The following is a 16,146-nucleotide window of genomic DNA, read 5'->3' as shown; positions in this document are numbered from 1 at the left end:
CCGTTCTCTTTCCCTACAGTTCCAAAAAAAGCATTCACACATCAGTCTCTGGTCTGTCTCCTCAGACTCCTGGGACCATGAAATGCAGTTTTCTTTTTGATGCAGCCCTGCTTGCTGGGAGAGAAGGAATGTGTACTGTACCTGACCCCTGGGGTCTCTTCCAGAGGGAATGCTGTAACCATCACTGTCCAATAGAACTTTCTACAGTGATGGAAATGTTCTGTAATCTGCACTGTCCAATACAGTAACCACTAGCCACATGAGGCCAATGAATACTTGAAATATGACTATTGCAACTAGGATGCTTAATTTTTTATTTTATTGAATTTTAATTAATTTAAATTTAAATAGCCACATGTGGCTAGTGGCTACCATATTGAAGGACACAGTTAAGGTCTGAAAAGGAAAACAGATAATGCTTTTCCCCTCTGGCACACTACAATTAGACGCACTGAGAAAGAATTGAATATACAGCCTACACAGTATTCACAGCATTTGTAAGTGAGTAGGGAAACCCCCAAGTTCCTGTCCCCTTCCAGAATTCTTACAATCCTGGACAAAAGACATATAGTGGTTACCCCCACTGCTGCTCATTCTCACACTGTATGGGTTTTTCTACTCAGGCTCAGGCAAGATGGGAGATGAAAAAAGATAAATTCCCACTTCACATGAATTGCTAGGCTTGGCAGAGGCTGCCCTCAGACACTGTCTCCCTAACCCTTGTTTTGGGAGCTGATGCATAAATTCCTGGGCTTCAAGGCTGCAGGTTAGATGTACAGTCTGTAGGGAAAGAGGGTCAATATTTAAGGGTGGCTCATCTGCAGCCTCAAATTACCAGAAGATCTATTGAGCCCTGGTAGAAAGCTGGCAGGGAAAAACAATGGGTGAGTTTAGCCATCTGGCTGAAGACAAAGAGAACACCAGGTGAAGGGGTTAAACTCCAGTATAAGTCTTCATTTGCAGCCACTAATACTGCAGCATATTATAGTCTAATCTAACCTGATCCCAGTTTAATGCAAGATTCTCCTGGCCCTGAGTGGAATACCAAAGAAAGCCTCAGTGGCTGTAATTTAAGCAGAGCCCTGCAGTGGTTTAGCTGAGGGCCATGAAAGGCAAATTCCAGACGGTGTTATGAATTATTGCGCCTTATGAACCTTCCTACTCTCAACAGATGCCTGCTGCCATTTAAACAGCCACTAGATCAATTAGGAATGAAAGGCACAAATCGACTCTGTACAAGGGCACTAAATTACCAGGAACTAATAATCCGCAGCATCGTGCCAGGTGGTGGGGGTGCAGCCCCTGCCCCAACCCACGGCAGCCGCGGTCACTGCACATTCCTTTCTCACTGACTGGAGGGAGGGTGCACAGCCGCTGGGTAGAGAGGTGATGGGGTGTGCATGCATGTGTATGTGTGTGTATGTGTACACATGTGTGCACATGTGTGCACTGGTGTTGAAAGCAGACTGCTGATAGAACAAGGATAGGAGTGTCATGTACCTCCCGGTGTGTTTTCACCGTGTGCACCCATGGTATTGTGTTTGTGCAGGAGGTATGCATGTGGTATTGCATATATGCAACAGGGGGGTCGATTTTGTGTGCCACAAATACCATGTGTACGTGCGTTCTGTGCATTATCTGTATGCCTTGTGTATGTGTGGTTGTGTGTTCCTGTATACACCATGTGAGTGGCATGTGGGGTGGGCAGGTGTGGTCTGCTATGATTAGAATCATCCCAGCTAGGAGAACTAGGGGTGGGGAGAGGGGAATATCTCTTCTGTTTCTGTCCTTGCCTCCCAAAAGGAAGAAGTGGTCTGAGAGGGCCTCTCTGAGGAGGTGACATTTTAAGTTAAGCCTCAAATGATGAGGGGGCAGTCATGCAAAGAACTGAGGGACAGGCATTCTAAGCAGGAGGAAAATCAAAGAAAGCACTTGAGATAGGAATAAGCCCAGTATGCTTTGGGAAGATAATCTAGGTGAGTGAGGTAGTAGGAACGGAAAACAAGTTTGAAAAGGCAGCAGAGTCCAGTGCTTGGAAAGACTCAGGTGGAGCTGGGCTTGTGGGATGAGGTAGGAGGTGCTCTCACACACACTGGGGAACAATGTGCACCTTCTGTGCAGGGCCAGGGATGGGTCTGTGTTAGAAACCTCTTCTACCCACAGGTGTCAGATCTCCTCTCCCAGAATGGGCAAATGAGAGGGCAGATCTGGTTTTTTATTTTATTTTTTTCAGTGCTGGGGATGGAGTCCAGGGCCGCACACAAACTAGTCAAGTGCTCTACCACTGAGCAATGCCCCCAGCCTCCCTGTAGTGTCATCTAAGGCTTCTCCTATTTCTCAGAAGGGAACATGCCACCTGTTCTTTCCCCCAAGTTAACCAACCATGGAGCATAGGGTGGACTTGATGGAGGTTGCCTGGCCACATCTGTCCAGCCCTCCTTACCTGAGGATTGGGCAGGTGCTCTCTTCTCATACCCCATGCTTCCGTGCCAGCTTCCTCCACCCATCCCAGGAATCCCACCTGCCTCATGGAGATCATATGAAGTCTGAGTTTATCCACAATTTTCCACATGACCCATACCAGGGCCAGGAGGGACTGCCTATAGTTCCCACTCCCTGTCCTCCTAGATCACTCAAATGAACCCAGACTGCTACCTGCTCATCTGCCACCTAAAGCACTGGCACTACTGAGACAATGTGCTAAGTTCCAAGGCTGTAGCTGTAGGACTTCTCTAGGACTGTTCCCAACCCAGTTATGGGAGTCATCTGCCTTCTCCCCTGTTGCCCTGTTCCTGCCTAAGGGTTGACCTTTATTTTTAAAGCTACCCTCCAATGGATCCCACATAAAATGGAGATGAGGCCAGCAGGCACCCTCAAAGAGTCTTTTCCAGCAGCCTTGGCGGAAGGCCCAGGGGTCACTCTGAATAGGGCAGGGTCTATGAGAGCTGGCATTTAAGCCACCTGAGCCAAGAATACCCTTCTCTGATTTCCCATTAGTTGTGGGACCTTGGCCTTCTAGAGCCTCAGTTTGTCCAACAAGAATATTTTCCCCTGTGATGCTGGGGATGGAATCCAGAGCCTCATCCATGTTAGGCAAGTTTTGTACCACTGAGCTACAACCCCCAGGCCCAGATCATGAGTTTCAGGGAGCTCCTTTTCTGGGTGTCCAGGACCTTCCACTGTAGATCATCATCTTTCAGGGGCTAGAAGCAGGAATGTAGAAACTCAGTCCCCAGTGCCCAGAAGGCAATGCACAAGATATGAGAGATGGTCATTAGACTTTATTTCCAAAGAGCTGAGGACATTTGACCTCTATGAGAGCTCACCTTCCCCCTCCCAGATCCTTTCCCTGCTCTGCTCCCCGCAAGCTGCCTCCGTGTGACCGCCCCCTCCACCCCAATCTCTCTTAAGCCGTTCAAAATTTGGAGGAAATAAATCTCACTGCACTAATTCAGTGAGAGTTTGAGCCTCGTCAGTGCAGAACAAATAAAAGGAGTGAACTGGCATGACATTTTACTGCAGAAGAGAGGTCGTTTCCAGCCACTAATAAAAAGGATTTGACACAGACTAATAAAGAGAAATGAATTTCTCTAATGGCCTAATTTAGCACATTCAGCACTGTGCCTCCGCCCGGGTGCTGGGAGCACGGACAGAGACAGGAGGGAGGGAGTGACGAGGCTTGGGGAGACAAGAAGAAGAGATGATCTCAAATAACATTTTATTATTTCTTTTTTCTTTTCCAAGCCCCCTGCCCCACCCCCACCCTCATCACCTCTCCCCAGGAGCATCCAAACTAAAATCAAGCTCAAGATATGCAGTTCCTGTTAACGATCCAAAGAAATAAAGAAGCCCTCTCCATAGAATTGCAGCCTGTGCTAGCTTAAGAAGGTGATTAAACCGGATGTGTTGATTTCTACAGGGGTTTAAGCCATCGTTTGGTTTAATTACTTCTGACATTTCTGCTTTCGAGTTTTCTACATCACCCGATTTGTTGGTGTGGAATGCCCAGTTTGGGGCTAGGGTGTCTGGGGCTGCTCCCCAGGAAAGTAGATCAGATGGGACAGGGCATTGGCCAAAACCCTTTGAAAGGGTTACCACCACTGAGGCTGGACCCCTGGGATCAAAATATCTACTGGTTCAAGAGAGAGAGAGAGAGTTTCTTCTGGGCAAGGCTGGGCTGACCCCCATTTATGCAGAGCTTTCTGGAAGCATCCTCTGCAGGTGAAATTCAATAAGCTCATTCCATTCCTCCTACCTCCAGATGGACCAATATTTCTTTTCTTTTGGTACTGGGAACTTAATCCAGGCACACTGTACCACACTGTACCACTGAGCTACATTCCTAGTCCTTTTTATTTTGAGACAGAATACTGCTAAATTGCTGAGGCTGGTCTAGAACTTGGGATCCTCCTGCCTTAGCCTCCCAAGTCACTGGGATTACAGGTGAGTGTCACTGTGTCCAGCCAAGACAGATATTCTTAACATAAATTGGGCTGATGAGGTTCCCATCACTTATCAAAGACCTTCTGGGATGGAGACCACACCTTTCCCTTTTTGCACTCATATCTAACTATAAGTCCTCCTATGTGGCAGCAGCACAAGTCCTTTTCCTCAAAAGGACTTAAGAAAAGACAGTTGGATTTTTCAGTTCCTCTTCCTTTCTCCTTGGGTAGCCTGGTTATGTTCTTTTTGCTTTGTTTTTAATTTAAAATATTCCTTCCTGCTTAGGGGAGGAGTTGAAACAGAAAGCAGAGACAGGAAAAAAAAAAAAAAAAGAAAAGTGAGAAAGAATGAAAAAAAAATACAGCTTCCAAGAGGCGAAGATGCAAAAAAAAAGAGAGATTAGATGTCAGAAACAGACCACCACAGACTGGGGAGGGGGCTAAAGGATGGTCCCAGGCAGGGGGGACATTAGTGTTGACTGCTCTTTCTGGGTGATAAACCTTGTGATTCACAGTAATGCCACTCCATCCCTTCTTAGCCTCTCAGCTGTCCCTTCCCTTGTGACCTTGGTTAGTACTACAGACCTCAATTATGGGTCCAGTCAAGTGTGTGGCCACCTGCCTGGGCTGTCCACCTTTTCTCCCTGTGACCGCCCTTGGAGCTCCCCAGCTCCTCCTGCACCTCCCCTCACAGTCCAGTCTCATTCTGCTGACAGGTGGGCAGAGAGGGCCTCAGTGTCACACCTATCCCCTCTGTGTCCCAGCCCTTCCTGATTGGGACAAGGATGATGATCCAGAGAGTGAAGTGTATGGTAGGAGATCAACAGTCCTCCTGCGTGGAGATGTTCAGCAGTGACCCAATGGAATCACGGAGTCAATCTTCCAGAGGTGGACACTCCAAGCTACTCAGGAAGTGGCCTCAGCTTCTTTTCAGTACTTCCGCCAGACTCAGCAGAGACGGATGGTTGCAGGGATGGCTGGCAGAGTGTCCCTTGTGCCATCACTCTTCCCCTTCACTAGCTCAGGCTACATATACCTGTGTTCACCCATGCTCTGTTCTTTCCTGTCCCACATCAGAGCGCCACTTGTTCCTTCCATCTGAACTACCTGCTTCTGCATCTCAACCAGTCCCGTCTTATGCCATTTCTTCCCAAGGATGATGTTGCACACCTGTAGTCAGAGCAACTCAGGAGGCTGAGGCAGGAGGATTGCAAGTTTAAGGGTAGGCTGGACAATTTAAGATAAAAAAGAAAAAGGGCTGGAAAGTAGTCCTGTGGTAGAGTGCTCTGGGTTCAATTCCCGGTAGCAAAAAAAAAAAAAAAAAATCCCCCCCCAAAATAGAACAAAAAACCTGACATTTCTTTTACAAAGGTTCCCAGATGGGTATCTCCAGCAAGAGGAAGCACTGCTTCCTCTCAGCCACCACAGGAAATGCTTGGTGCCTCGTTTGCCTTCACTCACAATTTAGGGTAGGAAGCAGGGGAATCTGAAAGAAGCAGACTTTGAATACTGTGTGACTTTGGGCAAGTTATTGAATGTCTCTGAGTCTCCATTTCCTATTTTATACAACAAGGATAACATCTTCCATGCAGACTCTTGTAGGGATTAAATGAAGAAACATGGAATGTGTCTGGCACTCAATAAACTATCAATCAATGGTAGTTTCATCCCCCTGGAATGGTGTGTGGGTATCTTCCTTATTCAGAGCTACACTGACACCATCCACTCCAATAAATTTATCTTCCTGAGTCCATTGACTCATTTGGCTAGAAAATGAGCCAATGTGCCAATTCAAATAGAGGCTCAGGAAGATGAGGAAGAGAGACATCCTACCATTTTTCAGAACTCAAAACCTCATTTTCTTCTAACCAAAACGCACGCCCAGGAAGAATTTATTTTTATTTCCCTGTGACACCACAGTCTATATTCTATGAACCACCAGTTGTTTGTGCACAGATCCATCTCCCTCACTACCTGGTGAGCAACTGCAGTCTGTGACCTCATCTTGTCTCTCTCTGAATTCCCAAGGGTTAGGCACAGTGTGTGGCACACAGCAGAGGATCAATAAGGATTTGGCAGATCAATGAATGGGAATGAATGAATGAATGAATGCAGTAAGCAATGACTCTGGGAATGACGGTTCTGAGACAGGAATCTAGAGTTATTTCAGGCTTAGAATATATCCATACTGGGGGACCTGGATCAGATTTTGCCATCTGGCAGCTTCTAGCCAGAGTTGCTACAAAAGGACCTGCCTTGTTTGAGGCTCTGCTGGGGTGTCTGTGTGGGAAGGGGACAGTCAGGTCTTAGAGGAGGGAAAGGGAGGTGCTTGCCTGGCCCTCTGCTTCTCCTCCCCTCAAAGACACCAGATGGAGAGAAGAGAGTGGGGGTGGGAGAACAAGCCAGCAGCCCCTGTTGGATGTATTTTTATTTCAGGTGTGACGTTGAAACCATGCGGGTGTATTTTTAGTCCTGCCCAGTGGGCGGTATGTTCGCCTGAGTTGCCTTGGAGAGGACTTCTTGTGGCTAAATTGGAACTGCATCTGTTAGGGTTCCTGGGCTCCAACCCAGTTCTCCTCCCCCAGGTGGGTGGATAGGGCCATTCCTGGCAAGTGTTGGGCCCAGGCAGGTCACAGTCTGCTCTGTACTCTTCCTTCACATGCACGCACACGCACGTGCACCCACTCTCTCATACACACACACTCTCTCTCTCTCTCTCACACACACCCCTCTCCTGGCACATTTTAAAAAATCAATGTGAAATCTCAACAAACTGAATGTTAAGAGTGGTGGTCCACAAAAGCAAAATTACAACAAAACCTAACACAAGACCTGGTCCAGCTTCTCCATCATAAGGAGTATTAACAGACATGGAAAGAGGTGGCTTTTCCTGAAATTAGGCAGCTAATGAGAGCTGATCTGAGCTTGTAGTTAAGTCACCAGGAATTCAGCCAGTCCACAGAGAGAACATCTTTCAGGGGAGGGGTTGCTATGAGGAGGGGAACTCTTCATTTCACCTTGGTCACTTGTAAGGACTAAACACATAGTCAGGCACGTTTGGTGGCACTTGGCAAATTACAAAAAGCCCTTATTGCATTTGAATACCCCAAATCCTTACCATACCCATTTTATTGATTAGAAAACTGACATGTTTTTGTTGTTAAATGATTTCATTGAGCTAAAAGGGGATCAAGTGAATTTTAAATTTGGGTATTCAAGCTCCAAATCTTGCACTCTTCCCTCTCTCCTGTGCCAATCATTATTGGAATCACTTTACCCCTCCACTTTTTCTCCATTGTCTTTGAGTCATATAGTGCTAGGGTTGGAGATCTGAGCTGCCATGTTTGCCCTTTGAATTTCAAGATCATTGCCAAGTCAAGAAAATCTCTGCCTTACCCCATGAGTTTCCAAAAGAATCTCCTCTTGTAATAATGCATCTATGTGTTTGGAGAGGGCTTCAACGGTTTTATAGATCTTTCATTTTCTCATTTGATGCACTCTGTGGGGTAGGAAAGCTTATCTACAGAAGTTTAATGATATACCCAATGGTAGTTTCATAACTCAGATTGAAATCTTAGTCTGTGTTCTTTCCAGTTGACCATGAAATGGGCCAGTGTGTGGGAAAGGCAGAGAGTGACTTCATGGTTAAAAGAGGGGCATGTTGGCTTAACCCAACCCTGGTAAGAAATCATTGGCCATACTAGCCCCCAAAGCCCCAGCTCACTGTTCTCCTCCTTCTCTACCCCTACTCCATTTACATTGCTGACTATTTTCCCTCTTGTAAATGGATAGATCCAATGTAGCACTTATAACAGAAACTGCTTCATAGAAGTAGCTGCTATTCATTGAGAGGCTTCTATATGCCAGGCACTGTCAGCTGTTAGCATGAGTTATCTCATGTAATCCTAACACAACCTCCGGAGAATAATACCATTGGGCTTCCTGACTCCTGCATCTCTTATAGGTGAGTTTCATCTTTGTGGGGTCCCCGAATTACTCAGCTCTACTTAGGCCAGGTGTGTAAGCTGTGGAAGCAGCTGGATCTACCACCTCTGAGAATATCTGCTCCCTGAGCCAGGCAACTACAGCCTCTGGGCCTGCTAAAGGCTTGTTCAGAGAGGGCTAGGTTTGGGGCAGGGGCTTCAGATCTGGCAGGAAGGGCAGACAATGGGCTTTACTTGGTCTCAAAGGAAACCTAAGTATGGTTTTACTTTCCAGAGGCTCATCTCCTTGACTATAGCCAACAACTGAGATGTTACCTCTGATGCCAGTGAATCTAACTGATTCAAAAGCTATAAGCAGCTAGACCTCCCAGCCTATAAAGTCCAGCCAAGAACACAGCCTGGAAGATCTGCTCACAACACCTCGTACTCCACAGGGGCCCTGGCCTGGGGCATCTGGTCCAGACTTTGCTTGGAATGGCTACATTTCTCTCACACCATTCTCGGGCCACCTCACAGCACATTCCAGAAATGACCAAGCACATTGCCACTGAAGGCAGAGGGTTAAGCCCCAGGGTCACTTCACTAGAGCCAGGACACTCTTTGGTCACAGGGTGGACTAGTTCCCTCAAGGAAACTTCATTAGAAAGTGCCAATTCCCATGGAACTTACTATGCAGCTACCAAAGAGGATGATCACAACAGGACTGCACCCTGAACTTAGGGGGTTTCTTCCCAAGCATTTAGCAGTCCAGCTCCAGGAAAGGCAGCTTGATTATCATTCTCTTGGGGTTTATCTCCCCTGGGAAAAGCCGAGAAACTCTCCCACACTGCACTGAGGGCAGAGGCCTTGTTGCCAATTCCACAAATACTTTTTTGAGCCCTTACTATGTGCTGAGTTTATATTACTTTCTATGTCTACCTTCCCCCACTCCCTGGACCATTTCTTCTTCATTTGTCATTTGTTCCAAAACTTACCATAACACTTTACATGCAATAAGCTCAATAAATGTTTAATCAAATTGCACTTTTCTGTCATTGCTAGTGCTTCTGTCTTCTCCTAGCCCCACTAACCCGGTTTGCTTCAGTGTTCCCAAACATCCCACAGCATCAGACACCTAGCGAGAGCTCACCATTTGCCAGGTTTTTCCCCAAGCACTTTGCCTATGTTATCTCATTTAATATTCACAACGATCCTGATGAAGAGTCAGTATTATTTTAGTTCTACATTACAGACAAGAAAACTGAGGCATAGAAAAGTTTAGCATCCCATGGTGGACCCAGAGTTCCCAGAGTGGGAATGAGGCAACTTAGGTCCAAAAGCTGTGCTCCTAATTCTGAATTCTACATCCTTGAATGCAACAGACTGTTATAACTTGAGCAGGGCAAAGGGACACAGGCTGGCCCCTCTGCTTAAAACACCCAGTCCACCTAACACACACTGCTCTGCGTGCCAGGTGTTAGCCTATATTATGTAATTTTATTAGGGATATTGTTTTCTTTTTGACAGTTGAGAAAACAAGAGTCTCCAAGAGATTAATGTGCTCAAGGTGACAAAACTAGTTATCACTATGTCTATTTCTAGAACACTATATTCTATTTCCCACTGCCCAGCACTGCTGCTTGGCTGTATTTGCACCTCCAGCTAAAGGACTATCAGGATCAAGTCGGGCCCCAGTGACCTTTAAGATGATCTCACAGGAGCGATCTGAACACTGTCCACTGCCCTGTTCTATCTTTTCTCCAGAGAGGTGTGGATTTAAGAGAAACTCAGTATGGATGCAATATAATCAGGCCTTTAGAAATACATATGGCATTGTTGAGCTAGAGCTGGTCTTGGACATGAGCTATCGGGGGTAGGGCACCACTGGGTAGAAGCACAACAGTGAAGTGAGACTGATCTGAAAGCCTAGACACATGGTATGGAGTCAAAAGAGGAGGTAGAGGAAGGGTTTGCAGCAGGATTTCTGGAGTTTCCGGGAAAGAGTTTATTCAATGATGAGAAAGGGTTAGAAGCAACTTGCAAAAGACCAGGGGACAGTGAAGGTGGGAAAGAGCGCCGAGTAGAATCTCCAAAGGAGAAAATTTACTGCCTTCACGTTTAGGCTCAAAATCTTAACTGCAGACACTTATAAAAACACTCTGTGCCAAGCACTGTTCTAAGTATTAATTCATTAAGAGGGAACATTTCAAATTAAGAACCCCAATTAGACCAGACAGGATGGTGAGGACCAGGAATGTAGGATCTTTGACAAAGGCAGCAGTAACATTATTCCAAAGAATCAGCATATAGATTGGGCTCACCTGTTTATAAATAAAAACTGTGCACCTGCACCTTGGCTCCCTGTCTGGAGTTTGTACTTTGAGTCTAGCAAGGACTGAATGCATGCATCTCTTCCTAGAACTGAGAGCATGCAACTCTGCTCAGTAGCACACATTGGCAGTTTGGGATGGACCGTAGTAGGAACATTTACACCATAGAAATAGGCAAACACTACATACAGTTCAGGGCTCTCTCCCTACTTCACCCCCTAGGGCCATTTACCAGCACCTCAGTATATTTATGGGGTACTGCCTAACCTATTTAACAGATCCATCCAAAAGGCCATTCAGCACCCACTGCACCTAAGATTGTGTAAGGTGCTGGAGACAAAGCAGTGAGTGACAGACATGGACCCCTGTCCTCGTGGAGTTCACAATGTAGTGTAGGGAACAGAAATGATGTTAAATGTTAACACGGGATACAGAAGCCATCTCACCCTCTCTACCTGATCCTGCAGCTTATTTCTCTAGCATTTTTAATAGAGAAGCAAAGTATAATGCCCTTGCTATTTTCGCACTGCTTGCCCCCAGCCCAGCATTTCCTTATCAATAATAGGTAACTTCTTCAGCGCTGCTGGGTGGGCCACTTCCCAGTTCTCAGAGAGGTTTTCGCCGTAGGGGAGAAAGCCAATACCTTAGCAGAGCAGGTTCTGCAAAGCCTCCCTCCTCCCCCCACTTGCACCTGGCCATCCTAGCTCCCTGCCACTCTTCTGCTCCCCAGGACATCATGGTTTCCATGGGAACCCACTCACTTCAAAGGGGAATGAAGGAGAATGGAGGGGAGGAGGGAGAGCGAAAGCTGGATTAACCTCACCCTCTTGGCCCTGTCTTTGCACAGCCAGCAACGTAATCCCCAGGTCTCAGACAGCACCTGACACCTGGCCATGGTCCAGCAGCATGGGCAAATGGGGGTGTTTGAACTTCTTTGGGAGAAAATGTCAGGGTGGTTGAGGTTGAGGGGAGGAAGGTGGAAAACGAGAGATCTGAGTTGGGTCCAAACCTTACCCCCCCACACACACCACCAGGCCTCCTCAGACCTCCTCTCATCCTAGCTCCTGGGCCACAAACACAATTACCCGGGATGTGTATCCAATCATGGGATCTGCTCGGATTAGACTGCAATCATTAATCTGAGCGGGAGCTCCTGGTTGCTTTGCTGATTAGCCCAGATGATGCTCTGGTATGATCCAATTAAAGACAGGCTCTGCTTTCCCCCACCCCCAGCTTCTACATCAGAAGGGAACCAATACATTTCATTAGCACATCCTCATACACAAATAAAACCTCTGGGGCACTGGCAGCCTCCCTCCCCTTTGTCACTCTGCCCCTCTACCACCCAGCAGGGCCAGAGCTAGGCTTCCCTGACTTTTCTCTGTGGTTCTGGAAGGGGTATGGCAGGGGCTTCCAAAAGTCAGTCCTGGGCACTAATCTGAATGAAAGGGTCTTGTTACATTTATTGACATGAAATGGGACTCCCTGGTGTGCTTTGGAGCAACCAGGCTGCCCTAGGCAGGGAATCTAATTAAAATTACTGAACCCTACAGAACCCGGGTCATCCCACAATGGCTGCCTAGAGGGCTGCTGGTACTAATGGGAGAGGTGTGGTTGTGGGAGAAAATCCTGGGGCACGGGACCAGAAGGCAATACAGGACTGGAGGGCTGGGGAGATAGGCTATGGAGTAGATATCAGCTCCAACCAGCCAGTATGTAGCAAGCAGCCATGCTTGTCTAGGAGCCCCTCTACAGGATCAGATGACTGCAGATAGACTTTGGGCAAACTACGAAGAACAGAGCGGTAAGCCTGGAGGGAAAGGGGAAAACTCTGGAGTGAAGATGAGCTGGAAGAAATGTTAGTTGAAGGAAGGCCTGGGCCATTTTTCAAGTGACATCATGGTACACAGCTCCCATGGGACAGTGACCCACCTCTCCTGTAGCTTGGCCTGGAAGGAGTATGAGCCTGAGATCTTGGGAAGGACTTAGAACCCATGGATTCTTCTGGCGGAGACAAGGAAATTCAAGGTATCAGGGGTTTACATGAACCATCTCACGAATTCTTACCAAATCTGCTTTGGTTCTCTCATAAAACTAAAATTCAGAGAGACTACAGACTAGTACTCCATGGAGGCAGAACTCAACCCACACTGCCAGAAACTTTCTGTTGTACTTGTAATCAAAAAGTTACTTACTCACCCCTACAGATCTTAGAAGATGCCCCAAATCAATTTTTAGTATGCATATGAATCACCTGGGACCTTGTGGAAGTGTAGATTATGAATCCTGTGGTCTAAGGTCCCCTGAGGTCTATATTTCTAATTAATTCTTACATGTCATGATGTTGCTAGTCCATGGACTACATATACTTGGAGTTATGATCCAAGTAGAATATGACGAACATATACCCAAAACTTCAGGCCACTGGGCAGTTTTCAGAGACCACTTTACTCCCTCTCTCTTAGGCTCCTCACAAATGCACACGCCCATCACACATTGCTCATGTTAATTGATGGGTGACCCTGCAGTCTCATCTTCCAAACCCAGCTGCCCTAGCCACTGGCTGTGCTTGAAACACCCCAGGTTCTCCTCTGCCACTCCCTCCCCATATCATCACCTGGTGGGGTCCCTTACTCAGCCTATAAGACCAGACTCAAGTACAAAGTCTGCCCTGTTGCTGTGACCACACAGTGCTGGTTTCTTATTTGCATATCTATTGGTTCCTGGAGAGATAAAGGGAAGAGTTCATGCATTTACTTTCCTATCTGCCCCTCTTTCCCTAAAGTCCAGACAGTATCTGAAATATTAATAATAAGTGTTCAATAAAAGAGTATGAAGGAGGAGGGCTGGAGCTGTAGCTCAGTGGCAGAGCACTTGTCTAGCATGTGTGAGGCACTGGGTTCAATCCTCAGCACCACATTAAAATAAACAAATAAAATAAAGGCATTCTGTCCATCTACAACTACAAATTTAAAAAAAAAAAAGTGTGAAGGAAGGAGTATTAGAGAGAACAAAAGGTCACATCCCGCACTGGGGGAAGTTGGCTTGCCCTCCCTGAAAGTATCCTTGACAGATATTGTGACTAGATCCTAGAATTCTTTGGGATCCAAGGTAGAGCTTGTACACACATTGCATAGGGTGGGGACCAGCCACTGTGTTTTATCCTTCTTTGGGGTCTAGAAAGCCTTCAGTGGTACCAGCATTCACAGATCAGGCCAGTGCTCTGGATTCCCAATTGTTGGCATTAGAGGCATTCAGTTCATCTGAGTAACTAAAAATAATGCCAGTGATAATGATAATAACAGCACTAATTACCACTATTACCATAAAGGCATTGGCGGATAGAGGAGTAAAGGAAGGAATCAACTCCCTTATTCATTTGTCTTGTGTTCATCATTTCACCTGTTACTAGTATTGGCTGCAATGTATACCCAGCCAGGGTAAACTGTACTTGCTGATGCATGGGAGCATATGATCTCCCACAGGTGAATATGAACCAGTGTCCAGCCCCAACGGAGTGCAGACTTAGGCATTTTTTCTTAGTAGTGTGAACTTCCCGTGAATAAATGTTAACTAAAACCCTGCTGGAACCTCATTCAGGCCTGTTCTCAGATGACCATATCTTATTTCCCAATCACATGCAAAAGGACTAGAGTTCATCAAGGCAGACAGTCACTTCCCTGAGCCTTATCCACCCCTCTGAAACATTCAGGACCCAGCATTGGCTGCATGGGGCAGATGCAGAACAGGATGAAGCAGAGGCCTGCCTATGTGCTCATCTTGCGGAAGAGCGTCCAGACCTCCACAGTCACACACAACACCTACAACTAAAACAGACTCTCATGAATCAAAGCATGGTCCAAGGACCAGTTTCATCAGATTCACCTGGAATCATTTTTTAAAGTTCATGTTCCTCTTTCTATAGTTTGACCTACTGATTTAGCATCTCTGAGCATGGAGTCTAAGATTTAGCCTCCCCATGCATGCAGTCCAGGACTATGGGTTTTAACAATCTCCCACTGTGATTTGCATGCACACTAAAGTTTGTGTACTACCAAGTCTTGCATGGTACAATCAGATGTCCCCTGTTCTGCAGGACTTGCTGGAGTGAAGCTAACATTTGGAAGCAGAGCAAGGACAGAGTCCTGCCAAGCTGAAAGTTTCTGATGCTCATTAGGTCTCATCTCATTAGGGGTCCTCATGGGAGATACTGCCCCAGGTCTTCATATCTCTCACTGGACATTTCCAGTCAACCCATAATGGCCAACTAGGAGATTTCTGGATTGACTTGTTGGAGAGTAGCTGTGGGACATTGCTGCTAATGCACCATCCTGGCCTGCATTTATTTCTCTCATAGTTGAACTGGGCTGAGACTTGCTGGGGGCTTCTGAGCATGATGAAATGTCTCCTACCTGTACACAGCTCGCTTATCAGCCTCCAGCTGGGCCTGAGGGTCAATGGGGGCACTAGGCACAGGTGTGCTGGCCGTAGCTGAGGGTGCAGAGATATGGACAGCCTGGGCCTTGGGGGGTGGCTGGGCAGTAGCCGTCATCTGCAGAGAGAAGAAAGGGGAGAGGTGGTTGGTTAGTTCATCAGGTTCCTAAGCGGGAGTGTGAGGTCAAACTTGGCCTGTGGTGTACCTGGAGAAGAGAATGTCGGCAAGAGAGTTGTAAGTGCAAAATGAGCATCTATTTATACACATACTAACTATAGTGGCAAGGAAAGAAGACCTTTTTGAAAAATATTTTTTTTATTTGTTCCAATTAGTTGTGCATAGCAGTAGAATGCATTTTGATACATCATACATAAGTGGAGTATAACTTCTCATTTGTCTGGTTGTACATGATATAGAGTTATAAGGTCATGTAATCATATATGCACATAGTATAATAATTTTGATTCGTTCTACTATCATTCCCGACCCCATACCCCATCCCCTCCCTTCATTCCTCTCTGTCTACTCTAAAATACCTCTATTCTTCTCCCACCCCCTTATTGTGAACTAGCATCCACATATCAGAGAAAACATTCAGTCTTTGATTCTTTGGGATAAGTTTATTTCGCTTAGCATAATATTCTCCAGTTCCATTCATTTACTAGCAAATGCCATAATTTCATTCTGAAAGAATGCCTTTTTTGAGTGGAAATGTTCTAGAAAAAAAAATTGAAGCCATCTTACACCAGCACACTTTGAAATAGAGGTTCTTAATGTGAATGGGGTGAACTTTGCCCAGAAGTAGAAAAAAACAATACAAAGGACATTTAAATTACGCTTAGAGTCTTTGGATGATTTGATGACTTTGAAGAGCAAAAAAAAAAAAAAAGTAGCTGAATCAGTTCTCCTTGGGGCAGAGGTTTATTTATTCCTTTAAACACAAGCCAAGAGGTAATCCTTTTAACAGTTTTGATTTATGACTGAATGGTTCTCCAAGTTTGGTAGAGTTGGACAGA

At 46.2% G+C, this 16,146-nt stretch overlaps 1 protein-coding gene across 16 annotated transcripts in view; it reads right to left on the bottom strand.

The window, feature by feature from the left end:
• Positions 1-16,146, bottom strand: part of Pknox2 (PBX/knotted 1 homeobox 2) — a 267,002-nt gene that overhangs the window by 51,483 nt on the left and 199,373 nt on the right. For all 16 annotated transcript variants that reach the window (XM_078047273.1, XM_078047280.1, XM_078047276.1 and 13 more), the window contains one exon: positions 15,108-15,247. In XM_078047273.1, coding sequence (XP_077903399.1) covers positions 15,108-15,247 — 140 coding nt within the window. The remainder of the gene's footprint in view (positions 1-15,107; positions 15,248-16,146) is intronic.

Source organism: Ictidomys tridecemlineatus, chromosome 4, assembly GCF_052094955.1.
Source record: "Ictidomys tridecemlineatus isolate mIctTri1 chromosome 4, mIctTri1.hap1, whole genome shotgun sequence".
In the NCBI taxonomy this organism is placed as follows: Eukaryota; Metazoa; Chordata; class Mammalia; order Rodentia; family Sciuridae; genus Ictidomys; species Ictidomys tridecemlineatus.
This window is presented reverse-complemented; position numbering and strand designations above follow the sequence as displayed.